The sequence below is a fragment of the Aptenodytes patagonicus genome, chromosome Z (genome assembly GCF_965638725.1).
Source record: "Aptenodytes patagonicus chromosome Z, bAptPat1.pri.cur, whole genome shotgun sequence".
Lineage (NCBI taxonomy): Eukaryota > Metazoa > Chordata > Aves > Sphenisciformes > Spheniscidae > Aptenodytes > Aptenodytes patagonicus.
In genome coordinates, this window is record NC_134982.1 from 47,125,226 (window position 1) to 47,139,779 (window position 14,554).

At 41.0% G+C, this 14,554-nt stretch overlaps 1 protein-coding gene across 10 annotated transcripts in view; it reads left to right on the plus strand.

The window, feature by feature from the left end:
• AOPEP (aminopeptidase O (putative)) overlaps positions 1-14,554 on the plus strand; it is a 230,758-nt gene that overhangs the window by 85,710 nt on the left and 130,494 nt on the right. For 8 of the 10 annotated variants that reach the window (XR_012997438.1, XR_012997439.1, XM_076362845.1 and 5 more), the window contains 3 exons: positions 6,503-6,692; positions 8,499-8,608; positions 14,400-14,502. Coding sequence is in view for 8 of the 10 variants with exons in the window: in XM_076362845.1 (XP_076218960.1) it covers positions 6,503-6,692; positions 8,499-8,608; positions 14,400-14,502 (403 nt within the window). In the remaining 2 variants the exon portion in view is untranslated. The remainder of the gene's footprint in view (positions 1-6,502; positions 6,693-8,498; positions 8,609-14,399; positions 14,503-14,554) is intronic. The other 2 variants (XM_076362844.1, XM_076362849.1) reach the window with 2 other exon arrangements.

The following is a 14,554-nucleotide window of genomic DNA, read 5'->3' on the forward strand; positions in this document are numbered from 1 at the left end:
GGCAACTGATGAGAGACTGTGCAAACTATATGTAAAGAGCTGTCATTTAATTGTCTAACTTTCTCAAATTCCAGTTATCTTGAAATGTGTATCTTAATGTGTTCCTATGAAAATATTTTTAGGGAGACTTCCCCTGCTCCCTTCTACATGTTTAAGAAGGGATTTTCTAGAAGTACAGTAACTGTCTAACCCATTTACTATCTGACTACCTTTTTCTAAATAGGAAAAGGGAAGCAGTATGTGGAGTACTATCAAAACATGAAAAATACTTTTTTTGTTATATAACTTCCATCTGTAATAGTGATCCTGGGTGCTACTTTTGACTCCAGAAACATAATTTTCCAGCTGATATGGTCTTAGCTCTGTTATTTCAATAAATACATAAGAAAATGTACCTGCAAATCCCTGTGTGTTAAGAGGGAAAGACTTCTACTTCAAAAGGAATGGAACAAGTCTGTTAGAAGTGAGCTTCGTGTTCCCAGCTTAAATGTGTACTTAAGTTCTTGCACGTACATTTGGCTAGAGTTTGTGCTATGTGTTGCATCTGATTATGTGTGAGCAGCCAAAGATAGCATACTGCTGCAGCCTGTGTGCAAAGCAGCACCTGCATCTAAGTCGTAAGTCTGGAGAAAAAGTTTTGCAAAATTGCTTTCAGAGATTTGGCCTCTCAGCTGGTCAGATTACTGTTCAGAGCTCTAGGGCTCATTGGAAACCTTTTATTTATTAAAGAGACCATTTATGAAGAACATCTACATGGGTGGATTTGGATGATTGGAACATCAGGACCCTTTGGCCTTTCACACCAAATCCTTCCTTTTGGGGCTCAGTTTTTCCTTCATATGCATTCATACCATAGTTACAGTGTTGAGATTTCTCTTAACTGCAGTTTAACTGGGAGAGGGAGCTTGCTCCTTCTTTCAGTCAACTGATAATGAAGATGTAAGTTATGAGGGTGTGATTCTGGTCAGAATAATAACCTTTTGCTTTAAAAGTGTAACCACGTGTATACTTGTTGAAAACAAGTCATTAACTTCTTTTTCTGCAAGAGCTATTGGGAACTTGTCCAGCTTTCCTGGGAAGGACTGGTGGGGTTTTTATTTTTTCGTTAACTGGGAGAGGTTTCCCATCTTCCTTACCACATCCAGCTAGCCTGTTCTGGCCTGCTGTAGAAACTTGGGCCAGACTTGAAAAGACATCAGCTAGAGGTATTTAGAAGCTGCACATACTTCATCAGGTCTTGATGTAATTGCTGAGGTGAATCACCTTTGTCCATTCCTAGTGTATGAATGGCATTCTTTCCTTTTCAATTCCAATGAAAGCAATGGATATCAAGCCTTATAATTTGTTCCTAGTAAATCAAATGGATGGTAGGAGGGCCAAATTCCTATTCTGGTTAAAAAAAAAAAAGTTTTTGGTTATTGCAATTTAATCATCATCCTGGTTATCTTATTTTTCACATAGACACTTTCTTGAATTAGTGAGTGTTTTAGGAACAACACTGATAGTAACAATGTGCAATGAATAACATTGTACATCCTAGATGATGTAAAAAAATGTAGATTTGGTTGGTATCAGTAGAGGTGGAGCAGAGTTTCTCGAATCCAAACATGTATTGAAAATAGAGGATCTGTATTTTAAACTAATAAATAGAACCAAACTTCTCCCCAAACTAATAGATGCTGGACATACTACGAAACATGTTCAGTCTTTGATAAAATTCCTCTTAAGATAAATGGGAACTTTGCACTGCTCTGTAGTGATATATAGTGATATATAGGCGATATATAGTGATATATAGGCGGATGAAGCGTTCTATGGCGGATGAAGCGTTCTATAAGCGGCTGGCAGAAGTTTCTCAATCGCTAGCCCTTGTTCTCGTGGGGACTTCAACTTCCCGGACGTCTGCTGGAAATACAACACGGCAGAGAGGAAGCAGTCTAGGAGGTTCCTGGAGTGTGTGGAAGACAACTTCCTGACACAGCTGGTAAGTGAGCCTACTAGGGGAGGTGCCTCGCTCGACCTGCTGTTTACAAACAGAGAAGGACTGGTGGGAGATGTGGTGGTCGGAGGCCGTCTTGGGCTTAGCGACCATGAAATGGTAGAATTCTCCATTCTTGGTGAAGTAAGGAGGGGGGGCAGCAAAACCACAACCATGGACTTCCGGAGGGCGGACTTTGGCCTGTTCAGGACACTGGTTGAGAGAGTCCCGTGGGAGATGGTCCTGAAGGGCAAAGGGGTCCAGGAAGGCTGGACGATCTTCAAGAAGGAAGTCTTAAAGGCGCAGGAGCAGGCTGTCCCTGTACGCCGTAAGAAGAACGGGCGGGGAAGACGACCGGCCTGGCTGAACGGGGAGCTCTTGCTGGGACTCAGGAAAAAAAGGAGAGTTTACCGCTTGTGGAAGAAGGGGCAGGCGACTCAAGAAGAGTACAGGGATCTTGTTAGGTCATGCAGAGAAGAAATGAGAAAGGCAAAAGCCCAGCTAGAACGCAATCTGGCCGCTGTCGTTAGAGACAACAAAAAAAGTTTTTACAAATATATTAATGACAAGAAGAGAGCCAAGGAGAATCTCCATCCTTTATTGGATGCAAGGGGGAACATTGTCACTGAGGATGAGGAAAAGGCTGAGGTACTCAATGCCTTCTTTGCCTCAGTCTTTAACAGCCAGACCAGTTATCCTCAGGGTACTCGGCCCCCCGAGCTGGAAGACGGGGACGGCGAGCAGGATGAACCCCCCGTAATCCAGGAGGAAGCAGTCAATGACCTGCTATGCCACCTGGACGCTCACAAGTCTATGGGGCCGGATGGGATCCACCCGAGAGTGCTGAGGGAGCTGGCGGAGGTGCTCGCCAAGCCGCTCTCCATCATTTATCAGCAGTCCTGGTTAACGGGGGAGGTCCCGGAAGACTGGAGGCTTGCCAATGTGATGCCCATCCACAAGAAGGGCCGGAAGGAGGATCCGGGGAACTACAGGCCTGTCAGCCTGACCTCGGTGCCGGGGAAGATTATGGAGCGGCTCATCTTGAGGGCGCTCACAAGGCATGAGCGGGACAACCAGGGCATCAGGCCTAGCCAGCACGGATTCATGAAAGGCAGGTCCTGCTTGACCAACCTGATCTCCTTCTATGACCAGGTGACCCGCCTAGTGGATGAGGGAAAGGCTGTGGATGTGGTCTACCTGGACTTCAGCAAGGCCTTTGACACCGTCTCCCACAGCATTCTCCTCGAGAAGCTGGCGGCTCACGGCTTAGACAGGTGGACTCTGCGCTGGGTCAAAAACTGGCTGGATGGCCGGGCCCAGAGAGTTGTGGTGAATGGAGTCCAATCCAGTTGGCGGCCGGTCATGAGCGGTGTTCCCCAGGGCTCAGTACTGGGGCCGGTCTTGTTCAATATCTTTATTGATGATCTGGATGAGGGGATTGAGTGCACCCTCAGTCAGTTTGCAGACGACACCAAGTTGGGTGGGAGTGTTGATCTGCTCGAGGGTAGGAAGGCTCTGCAGAGGGACCTGGACAGGCTGGATGGATGGGCCCAGGCCAACTGTATGAGGTTCAAGAAGGCCAAGTGCCGGGTCCTGCACTTTGGCCACAACAACCCCATGCAGCGCTACAGGCTTGGGGAAGAGTGGCTGGAAAGCTGCCTGGCGGAAAAGGACCTGGGGGTGTTGGTCGACAGCCGGCTGAACATGAGCCGGCACTGTGCCCAGGCGGCCAAGAAGGCCAATGGCATCCTGGCCTGTATCAGAAATAGTGTGGCCAGCAGGAGTAGGGAAGTGATCGTGCCCCTGTACTCGGCCCTGGTGAGGCCGCACCTCGAATACTGTGTTCAGTTTTGGGCCCCTCACTACAAGAAGGACGTTGAGGTGCTGGAGCGTGTCCAGAGAAGGGCAACGAGGCTGGTGAGGGGTCTGGAGAACAAGTCTTATGAGGCGTGGCTGAGGGAACTGGGGTTGTTCAGCCTGGAAAAAAGGAGGCTGAGGGGAGACCTCATCGCTCTCTACAACTCCCTGAAAGGAGGTTGTAGCGAGGTGGGTGTTGGTCTTTTCTCCGAAGTAACAAGCGATAGGACGAGAGGAAGTGGCCTCAAGTTGCGCCAGGGGAGGTTTAGATTGGATGTAAGGAAAAATTTCTTTACTGAAAGAGTGGTGAAACATTGGAACAGGCTGCCCAGGGAAGTGGTGGAGTCCCCATCCCTGGAGGTATTTAAAAGACGTGTAGATGAGGCGCTTAGGGACATGGTTTAGTGGGCCTGGTGGTGTTGGGTTGACGGTTGGACTCGATGATCTTAGAGGTCTTTTCCAACCTCAATGATTCTATGATTCTATGATTCTATGATATCTGTTGGTATGTGAGGCTTTGAATTGGAGATATTGCTGCTTGTTAAGGGCAAACAAAATAAAAGGAATCACTTAAGGTGTTCCCAGGAAAGGAAGTTGCTGGCTGTACCCAGACTCTAAAATGAAATTCTGCTGCAGCACCTAATCTTATTTTTAGCCTTGTAGAAAGTTGTATTCTTATTCTTTGGCCAAAATTTAACTCATATACATTTTTCTCACTGAAGTGATTTATAATCCTTCCATAAAGAAGATAGTCCAAATGTGCCATTTCTATTATTTAAGTGATTGGAAAAAGCAGGAAATACAATCTTTACTTTTATTGTGTATTTACTTACAGTAGACTTAAAATGCAAACCATTCTGTGAGTCTGTTTATAAGGCATGAAGTTACTTTTGTTTTGCTTGACCAAATGGCTGAAACACTGCCAGCAGTATGTCTGGAATGTTATTTACTTGGTCCATTTCTGCAGTTTTTCTTTGTAGCACTGTACACATGCCACAGTTAGGGGTCATTTACTTACAACTGACCAAAGTAATACCCCTGAAGCCGCAGTTATTCTTCTCATCAGGGGCTTTGTAATAAAAGGTTCATTATGTTCTGCAGCTTCTGCGCTTGCACTTTTCCCCCCTCTCTCCCTCCTTCACTTCTCTTAATCAGAATTGCTTTTGGTGAACATTTGGAGAGCTGCTGGTTTTTCTTGCTTTGTTCTCTGTGACTTGATTCTTCTATTAGTGCTTTAATTTCTTACAATGTTTCTTACAATGCTAGCTGATTGAAATGTATTAACTTGCTTTGCTGGATGACTGTTATTATTTTATGAGGAGATGGTTATTGAGTATGTTTTTCTATTTAAGTGTGTATCATATTTTATGGTCTCAGTTCCAGACATTCAACTGGTTGCAAGAAAACTGTGGGTGTTTTAACGTTTCCAACGGAAGGGTAGGGTGGGTGGGGAAGCTCTTTGGAACGCTGACGAATAATATTTGACTCTTGGAAATGTCTTAAGGCCATGCGCTCCCCTCCCATGCTCAGAAGGCTAGACTTAGTTTTAAAGACCAGTGGTCTTGAAGGTATTACCATTATGCTTTATTTCCTTTCTAACTGTCTGGAGTTGAGAAAACAGTTGAAATGCAGATTATGGATGCTGAGGGTTAGTGCAGGAATACTCTGCAGTTGATGGTCTTGGTTTGTGCCCTTCCTACTCCCATATGTGGCACGGTGCCCTGTTAATCCCTTGCGTGCCCTGTTAATCCCTTGCGTGTTAGTCAGAGGGCTTAATTCTGCTACTTTTCTTTCCTAGATGTACTTAATCTCAAAAATTATGTAACTTTTGAGACGTTAACATCTGTAATGTCTATGAGCATAGTAGAAATTGCCTTACCGCAGAACATGAGTTGGGAACTGCAGTACCTTGCAATTCGGTGTAAGTGTTTTCAATAGCAGAGCAATAATTCATAACAGTTTTTTCCCCCAATTTCTTCTTACAGTACTTGAGTGCAAAGCAGAGTAGATACAGATTGGGTTGTTCTCCCCTGTTGTGAAAAGCAGATAATTAGTGAATATTGAGCCTCCTTCTCACTTCTGTGCTTGTGGTAAAGGATGTTCTTCTTCCTCTGCATTTGCAGGAATGATCAACTCTTATCATCAGATGGTATCTTTTTAGCTTGTTTTAAGTTTTAACAAGCACGTGTGCTTTACTATACATGGCTCTTGTTGCTCTTGGGTAGTGATTTTTCTTTATAAAATGTTTCTGCTTTATTTATTTCCAGCTTTGATCATTTAACTGCTAAATACTTGCTGCCTATATTCACACCTGCTCATCTTTTATTATCGTGGCTTATATATAAATGCTTCTATTGAAGTAAATCAGTCTTGTAATTTGAAAAATATAAAACTTTGGTTTAAGTTACTTCTTACAGGTAATAGCTGTTTGACGGTTGAATACAAAACAACTGCTTGGCAGAATTTTGGTTTGATTCTCTGCCAACCAACAATAAAGTACAGTCTAATTCCTAAAAATGCCTGAGCTATAAACTATCAGTCATGATCTAGCATGCATATAGTAATAACAGGCTGACAAGGCTAATAAAGCCTATACATTATTATGGCCATGCAATGCTTGTTATAACAAGTCAGTAATGTATTTTGTCACTCATTCCTATTGTGCAGCCCACACATCATCTTCCTGTCACAGAGTGTATTACCAGGAGGGAGCCATCTCTGTGGAACACGTCTGTGCCACGAAATTGCTCATGCTTGGTTTGGACTGGCCATTGGTGCGCGTGATTGGACTGAAGAGTGGATAAGTGAAGGGTTTGCCACTTTTTTAGAAGATATATTTTGGGCTAGGGCACAACAGGTAAGGTGACGATACATCACTTCTCAATTGAATTATGTGGAAATCAAAATTATATATCCTGCTGTGAATTAGATATAAATTAAAGCTCCTGTGTTATGAAGATAAGTCTTTTAAAATAATATTGGAATTTGCATGATAACTTGATTTTTTAAAAAAAAAATTCCTTCCTGATCCACAATGAACACCAATCTTTACAGAGGTAGAGGCCAGTGCAAATGAGAATGGAAACATCTGCCTGTCAATGATTACCTTCCCACAAATGTACTACTCAATTATTACAATTCAGCTATCAAACAGTTGCTCTGCGTTCTTTCCACTTGTATTGTGTTCCTGAAACTGGAATAATCAGCAGAGTCTTACTGAATATTGTTAATATTCCAGGTACCTAATGAAAGTGGTCTGTTTTTGTCCAGTGGACAGCCAAGAAGCATACATCAAAACAAAATGGAAGCTGATGAAATAGGGCACCAGCACTTACACTTTTTTTCTCTTACACTGCCCAGCAGGAGTTACCCTCATGTCAGAGGCTTAGAAATCATTGTTTGCCTTAAAGTGAAAAGCTCATAAATTGCATGTCAGCTTGTAAAGTGGTTTTCTGATCCAATTCTTATTTTCGTTGTACCTCTGCTACTTCAAGCATTTTGTGTGTTAGTCATTTATTCTTGTTCTTGTGTCAGGCCCTGATTCTACCCCTTAAGTCTGCAGAGCTCCATCTGTGGAAGAGCAGATGGGACTGGGAACTGACATTGTACACTCTTCTGAGCCTCCATTTTATTAAGTATCAGGCATATTTATAGCACTGAACAAAACAGAATTCCTTGTCACTTACCATGTTTCTGGAACAAGAAAGTGAGGAAGGCTGTCCAAACACTTTGCTTTTCCCTTCTAGTCCTAAAACTAATTTCTGCTCTTACATTGAGCATCACTCCTCTGCTGTGAGCTGTTCACATTAATTCTACGCTTTTGCGAGTCACTTGAAAGCATTTTTATTGTAGTAGACACACTTCCATGTAGCTGAATGGAAAGGAGTAAGCAACAAAACAGAGTGATTAGTGCCCTTGTTAATTTATAAGGTCAGAAAATGTATTATTGCTTTTTTTTTCCCTTCTTAGAATTTATGAGTAGTTTTGGTGCTGTGCAATCATACAATTGTAGGATTATAAGTATATTCCATAGTGCCTGACAATAATTTCATGTGACAGAAATATTGGTGTAATGCAGGATAATATTAGCTGCTTTTGCTTTCTTCCATCTCCCATCTTTTCTTATAATAGAGAAGCATAAATTAGTTGTTATTTGTAAGCTGACAACCTGGCATTTATTTCATAATTATGCATCTCTCTTAATATTATGTAAATGGGGGAAAATACAACAGGGAGCTTTCACAAGTGTGTCAGAAGTAGTAGGAAAGAGGGGTGAAGTCAGGACACAAAGCAGCTCTTTGCTTTCAAGGCTGGGAATAGTGAAGACGCAGCCAAAACTGGTATGCCAGATATCTGTACTGAACATTCAGTTCACTTATTGCCGGTCACTAAAGGGAAAACAACATGCCCATCTCTCTCCTCAGGCAGAAATATTTAACCGACTATTGATTTGATGCGCGCAGTGAGGCTTCTGTTTTCCTTAGTGCTGCTATTAACTCTTACAGCAGCAACTGTTGTTTTGGGTTCTTTTTATCATGGATATTGGTACTGTTTCCTGCATCTTCTGCACGTTAAAGGGAAACAAAACAAGTTTCTTCTTCTTAAAATTATTATTGCCTGTTGAGAAACAGCAATCAGTTATCTGTGTTTTTTGTACACTAAGCAGCTCTCACATGATGAAGTAAGAGGGCAGCAGGAATTGAAAGCTTTACTTCGCTGGCGACGACTCAGAGATGAGGTGCAGAACTCTGAAGAAGAGCTGCAAGTTTTAAGGTAACAATATGACAGTGTAATCTTTGCTTTTGCATGTTCTCTCTCTCCTGTTTTCCACCATTTTCTCCCTTCAAAGGATATGCGTCCAAATCACCTGATTAAATCCACTGCATTTCCTAATTTCCTCCTGAAGAAAAAAGAAAAGTCAAATTAAATTCACTAGGTTATCATCTTCTGTATAATGCAATTGCTTTTCTCTTTGTTATAGAAAGCTTTCAAAAACCATGGGATTTAGTTTGATATAAAATGTTTCTAAGCAGTTTACAAGAGCCTCTATTCAGGGAAAAAAGAAGGCCATTTCCTGAACAAAGTTCACTGTTTGAAGCCGTAACAGATTCATGTTCTGTGACTGAAGACAAGCACATACAGGAGTATGGCATCTTAACTGCCAAGCTGAACGAACCTTTAAAAAACAAAGGAAAAAGCATGATGAACTATACAAATCTACTTTCTCTTTAGAAATGACTAATAATGCTATGTAAACAAGATTTTGGTCTTTAGGTACCAGATGCTGAGCTCAACGCTTCTTCTTACACAGCTAAAGACATTAGATCAAAAAAAGATTCTTGCTTTGCTAATGATTAATAACCTGGGCTGTTCTGATTGGTGTCTTGGGAATTTGCCATAGTCTTTTATCTTGAGTGGCTACCTAACATCTCCACTACTTGTCTCCCCCCAGTCTTTGACCAAGAAAAACAAGTTTACTTCAATCCTAACTCAAATTAGCCCTACACTGAACAAATCACAGAAGTACAAGGACGGATTTCAAGAGATTATGTAGACCATTCTCCTACCCTGAAATACAGGCAGTATACACAGACCATCTTAAGCAGGTTTTTGCTAACATGTTCTTAGAAACCACCAATAAAAAAAGTTTCTACGGTACTTAGCTAAGCTGTTTTAGTGTTAAGAGTTAAAAATTCCTTTCTAATGCACAGGTGAAATATTGTTTATTTCAAACAATGTAGATGTCTTCTTTTCTTTCACCAAGTGGAAGTGAAGAACAAATTGATCCTCGTCTTCTACATAATCAACTTTTAAATGTTTTTGGAAGACTGTTGCCATTTCATTCATTTTGAGGTGTTCCCTTCTTTTTGTGCTTTCCCAATAGGACCTAAAAGCCTTTTATATTTGGGCACTGTTCACCAACATAGAAATTCCTCTTTATGGCCTCATGTCATCTGAAAACATGTCACCAACTTTACATGGCTGTAGCCTTTCATTGATCTGTTTTACTTCATGCTTACTGATGAATTGTGTATGCTATGTGTAAGCTGAGTCAGTGAAGTTATACATTTGCAAGTGTGCAATTTGATGATAGGTGTAAATATGAAAGCAAGCCTTATCACTAGCTGTCATACAGCTGCTACCAACACAACTACTGATTGACAGATGCTGAGGTTCTTCTTTGTTTTAAAATAAATTATTTTTAGGAACATTGGTTCTTGTGATATGAAGCTTATCTGGATATATGGTTCCATTTTCAACATTATGGAATCACATTTGTCTTTTGTGTTAATTATGTAGTTGTTACTTTTAATAAAATGTGTGTGTAGTGTAAATTTTTAAAATAATTTTTCTAAGGGCCAAAGTATCCTTTGTAGTTTGAAACTCAGGAAGGATTGTTTTGTCTTGAAATTGAAACTTAAGCTTTCTATTGACTTCTACAGTTAGTAGACTTAAGTCTCGCTAATAAGCATGCTGCTAACCTTTCACGTGGTGGTATTCTCAATGCTAATACAGAAGAATGACAAATCGTTTCTTGTTTGAAAAATATGCCTCTAATATACACTTCAGGAGAGGAACGTGATACATCTTGGGATTCTGGCAGTCTCTTCCTCTCTGATGTCTCTAGTTTCCTGTGGTTGCATTTAAGGACTTTCCACTCGTTTCAGTCAGATATAAATATTCTCTACTATTTTTGTGGCATGGACTTGAATAGGTTCTCTCTTTGTACGTTTACTGTTTTTTTTTTCTTCCTTCTGAAAGTATGTCCATGTGCTTTCCAGAGTTGGTATGTGTCCTCGTTTCGGCTGGGCTAGAGTTAATTTTCTTCCTAGTAGCTGGCATAGAGCTGTGTTTTGGTTTTAGCATGAGAATAATGTGATAACACATTGACGTTTTAGTTGTTGCTAAGCAGTGTTTATACTAAGTCAAGGACTTTTCAGCTTCTCATACTCTGCCAGCAAAGAGGTGCACAAGAAGCTGGGAGGGAGCATAGCCAGGACAGCTGACCCAAACTGGCCAAAGGGATATTCCATACCATGTGACGTCATGCTCAGTATATAAGCTGGAGGGAGTTGGCTGGGGGGCAGCGATTGCTGCTTACGTACTGGCTGGGCATCAGTTGGTGGGTAGTGAGCAATTGCATCATGCATCACTTGCTTTGCATATTCATCTATCATTATTATTATTATTACTACTACTATTACTACTACTATTTTATTTTATTTCAATTATTAAACTTTTTATCTCAACCCACGAGTTTTCCCACTTTTACCCTTCCGATTCTCTCCCCCATCCTGCTGGGGTGGGGGGAGTGAGCAAGTGGCTGTGTGGTGCTCAGTTGCCGGCTGAGGTTAAACCATGACAGCATGTAAGAGAGAAAATTTCAGTCTTGGCATTGCACTGGGTTTTGGGTCTGTACTGAGGCTTTTGCTGGTTCAGGCTTGTGTTTTTATACAAGGATATTAAAATCAAATGATAACTGTTTGTTACTTCTTGCCAATTATATCAGGAAGTAAAAAAATCAGCCAACCCACTCTTCCCAAGCATAAGCTTATTCTTCAATTATGTTTTTGTTCCCTGCAGGATGATCATATGACTTTCTGTGCTTTCTCCTGACAGAAGGAAAACCCTGCCCAAAACTTGTCAGCTGATCCTATTAACTTTTGATCCAGCAAATGAATACCTGTTCAGACTAGGCGAAAGCCACTCAGCAAACTGATCATCAGCATGATGTTTCTTCTTATTATGGATATTTGATATTATGTTATAGTAGCATCTTATAAGCTACCTGTGAAAAAAGAAGTCAGGTATGAAAGAAATAGGTAAGCGTCTTTTCAGTGGGCAGCAGCTCTGAAAGGCAGCACCAGTAAATCTTAGTGTTGAAGAGGGAATTTGTGGCACTGTAGTGCTCATACAGGATAAGACTTCAGACAGAATCCTGTGTATTTTCTCACAGAGTTTGAAGCAAACCTGCAGGGATAAAAGCACCTGTGAAAGATGTCCTGGCACTCATTCTGCTGGCAAGCATTGACACCAGCACTCTCATCCAGTCTCTCATGTTATGAAAGCAAAGAAGACTAGAGAAGTCCGTTTTGTTCTGTGGAATAAAGCTGGTGTTGAGATTGTTTCATGTCGTGGCCCATATGACTGAACTGCAGCTTGTGATTCTTCATCAAGACAAACCAGTGTTGATATCTAATTCTAAAGTTGTCTCTGAGTTCCACTTGAGTCAAGTCCATTCCCTCCTGAAGCAATGCTCTCTGACTGCTCTGTAGGTGTTTAAAGAGTTTTATTCTATCACACTGATAGGAAACATGCCTTTCAGATGATCTGTCGTGGTCTCTGCGTAGGTTTTCATGACTACCTAGTACATCAGAGCATTTAATTACCAAGGACTTCCTCATGAATTGTGCTTTTACTTTGTACAATGTACTTCTCTGCCCAGCAAACAAAAAGCAGCATCTTTTGCTTCCTTCAGAAATTTGCCAGTATCTAAAATGTGCCAGGTAGCAGCTTGAATACCTTGAATCAGCTTGCCTTTAGCATTATGCCTAGCTTCATCAACTAGGTTAGATGTAGGTCAGTGTAACAAACTTTCAGTCTCTGTACCTTCAATGTGTTATAAATATACTAAGCATTGCTTTAAAATAGTATGCTGAAGTACTGACCAGCAGAGAACAGGGTAACTTTCTGGATATTTACACTCTTTTGCAGACATTATCAGGAGTATATATACATCCTTTGCAAAAGGAAATTCTTCAGTACCATCATCCAGATGGGATACTGCTTTCTAGTCACCTATTAGGATCTACACAGGCACAGAGTTGGAGGAGGAAGGAAGGAAGTATGGTTGCCTGATTTAGAGTAATTGTGATTATGGGAGATATTTTGGTTTAGTGTGGATCCCATAGCCTGTGCTCCAACTCCATTTTTCAAAGTCTATAGACTGGGCTATTTATTATGAGAGAAATGAAGCAGTTTTGGCTCTTTATATATGCAGAGAACAATGAAGAGTCACGTATGGAGTGCCAGCAGGCCTTCCTTCCAGGAGACTGATCCAGAATGCAAAGAGGTGGACCTCTGCTCTTCTACAGTGGGTCTGCAATGATGTTGTCTTGAAGAACTGGAGTGACCATAGGATAAGAAATCAATTATTGATCTTCTCCTTTCAGTGTTGAAGGAAGATCTTCCTTGAAAGAAAATATGAACTATAGTGTGGTAAAGGACTGTGTTAGGAACAGTATAAAATTGAATCTGCATTTTGTTTTTCTATTCTATTTCAAACAGTTATATTTTATCAAGATTTTACTGTGTGAAGTGAATTTCATGTGCACAGGTCCTAAATGTAGTGCCTAAAGGGTGAAAAAAACAGCTTAGGACTCTGGACAAAACTCTAATAAGAAACCACTACACAGATACAAAAAAGGAAGAATGTTTTCCTCAAAGCAGACATAGATATGAAAGAAATTTGATCACAGGGATTAGCTCCTGAGAAGTGTGGGAGTGATGTGGTTTGAAGAATTGTGCTCTGCTGTGGCCTGTGTTGCCCCTATTCTGTGAAAGTGGGGGAAAAGATGTTTGGTTTCCAAGACTGGCCATTTCAAAATCCACAGTTAGAATTGGAGAGGTTGCTTCAGTCAGAGGGTTAGGCTCCTAAGACAGACATCTGTTCTCAGACCTCTGTTAGCTGGGATGTTTCCTGGATGGAAGAAAAAAAGCTAGAGGGCTCTTCAGTACTATGCCTATGACGGCACTGCTTACAAATGAAGAAAAAATGTTTGCATAGCTTCTCTTTAGTTTCACTCTGTGCTCATAAGAGCCTAGAAGTCCTCCAAACTTTACTGCTGTAGATTTCTGGCATACCAGATGCTGTATTACATTTTAAAATCAGGCAGTGAAGAAGGAGGTTTGTTCTAGACATTATTGTCTGTAAACCCCAAACCTGTGTGTATGTGAAAGGCTTGCTCTTTTAAAACTTCAACTACTTTTCTTCCAACCCCAAACTGCAAAAATGAAAAACAGACCATTATTTCTTCTGCAGTGTATTGCATGCAGGTGAAAGAGGTTGTTCTTGCAAGTATAGTCATGTAAGCAGTTAAGCCAATGTTCAGGTATAAGAAGAGAAATCTTTAGTTGAACATAATGACTTCAATTCCCTTCCCCATTCTTTCCCCTTCCCCTTTCTTTGCCCTTCCCCTTCCTTTCCCCTTCCCCTTAAAATGTCTTTTTTTGTTTGTTTCTCTTTGTTCATAATGTGTCTGTGCACTGTAGAATGGCATGCAATGTGATGTCATGCTGGCAGTGAAAAGAGTACACCAAATTAGTGATGGATTTCGTTTGTACCCCAGCTATGTGGTCAGCTATGTACAAAATTGCATTAAAAGTATGACGTTTGTTTGTCTGTCTAAGCCAAGTTACATACTTAGGGTAAAGAAAAAGACTGAACTAGTCACAGGTGTCTAAAGTTAGTATGTCATTCATGATGCTTTCAACTATGAGTATGTGTAATGTATGAGTTATTTCTTTACTTACTTATCCAAGACTTAGTGTGTTACCATTTTAGGCCCAAAAAGGAGAGCACAGGAGAATTGAGTGAGTCTGGAGCATCTGTTGTCAAACATGGTCTTAAAGCAGAAAAAATCTTCATGCAGGTTCACTATTTGAAGGTGAGTGTTGTCAGCTGATTTTTATTGAAATTGCTTTACTAATGATAAGAGA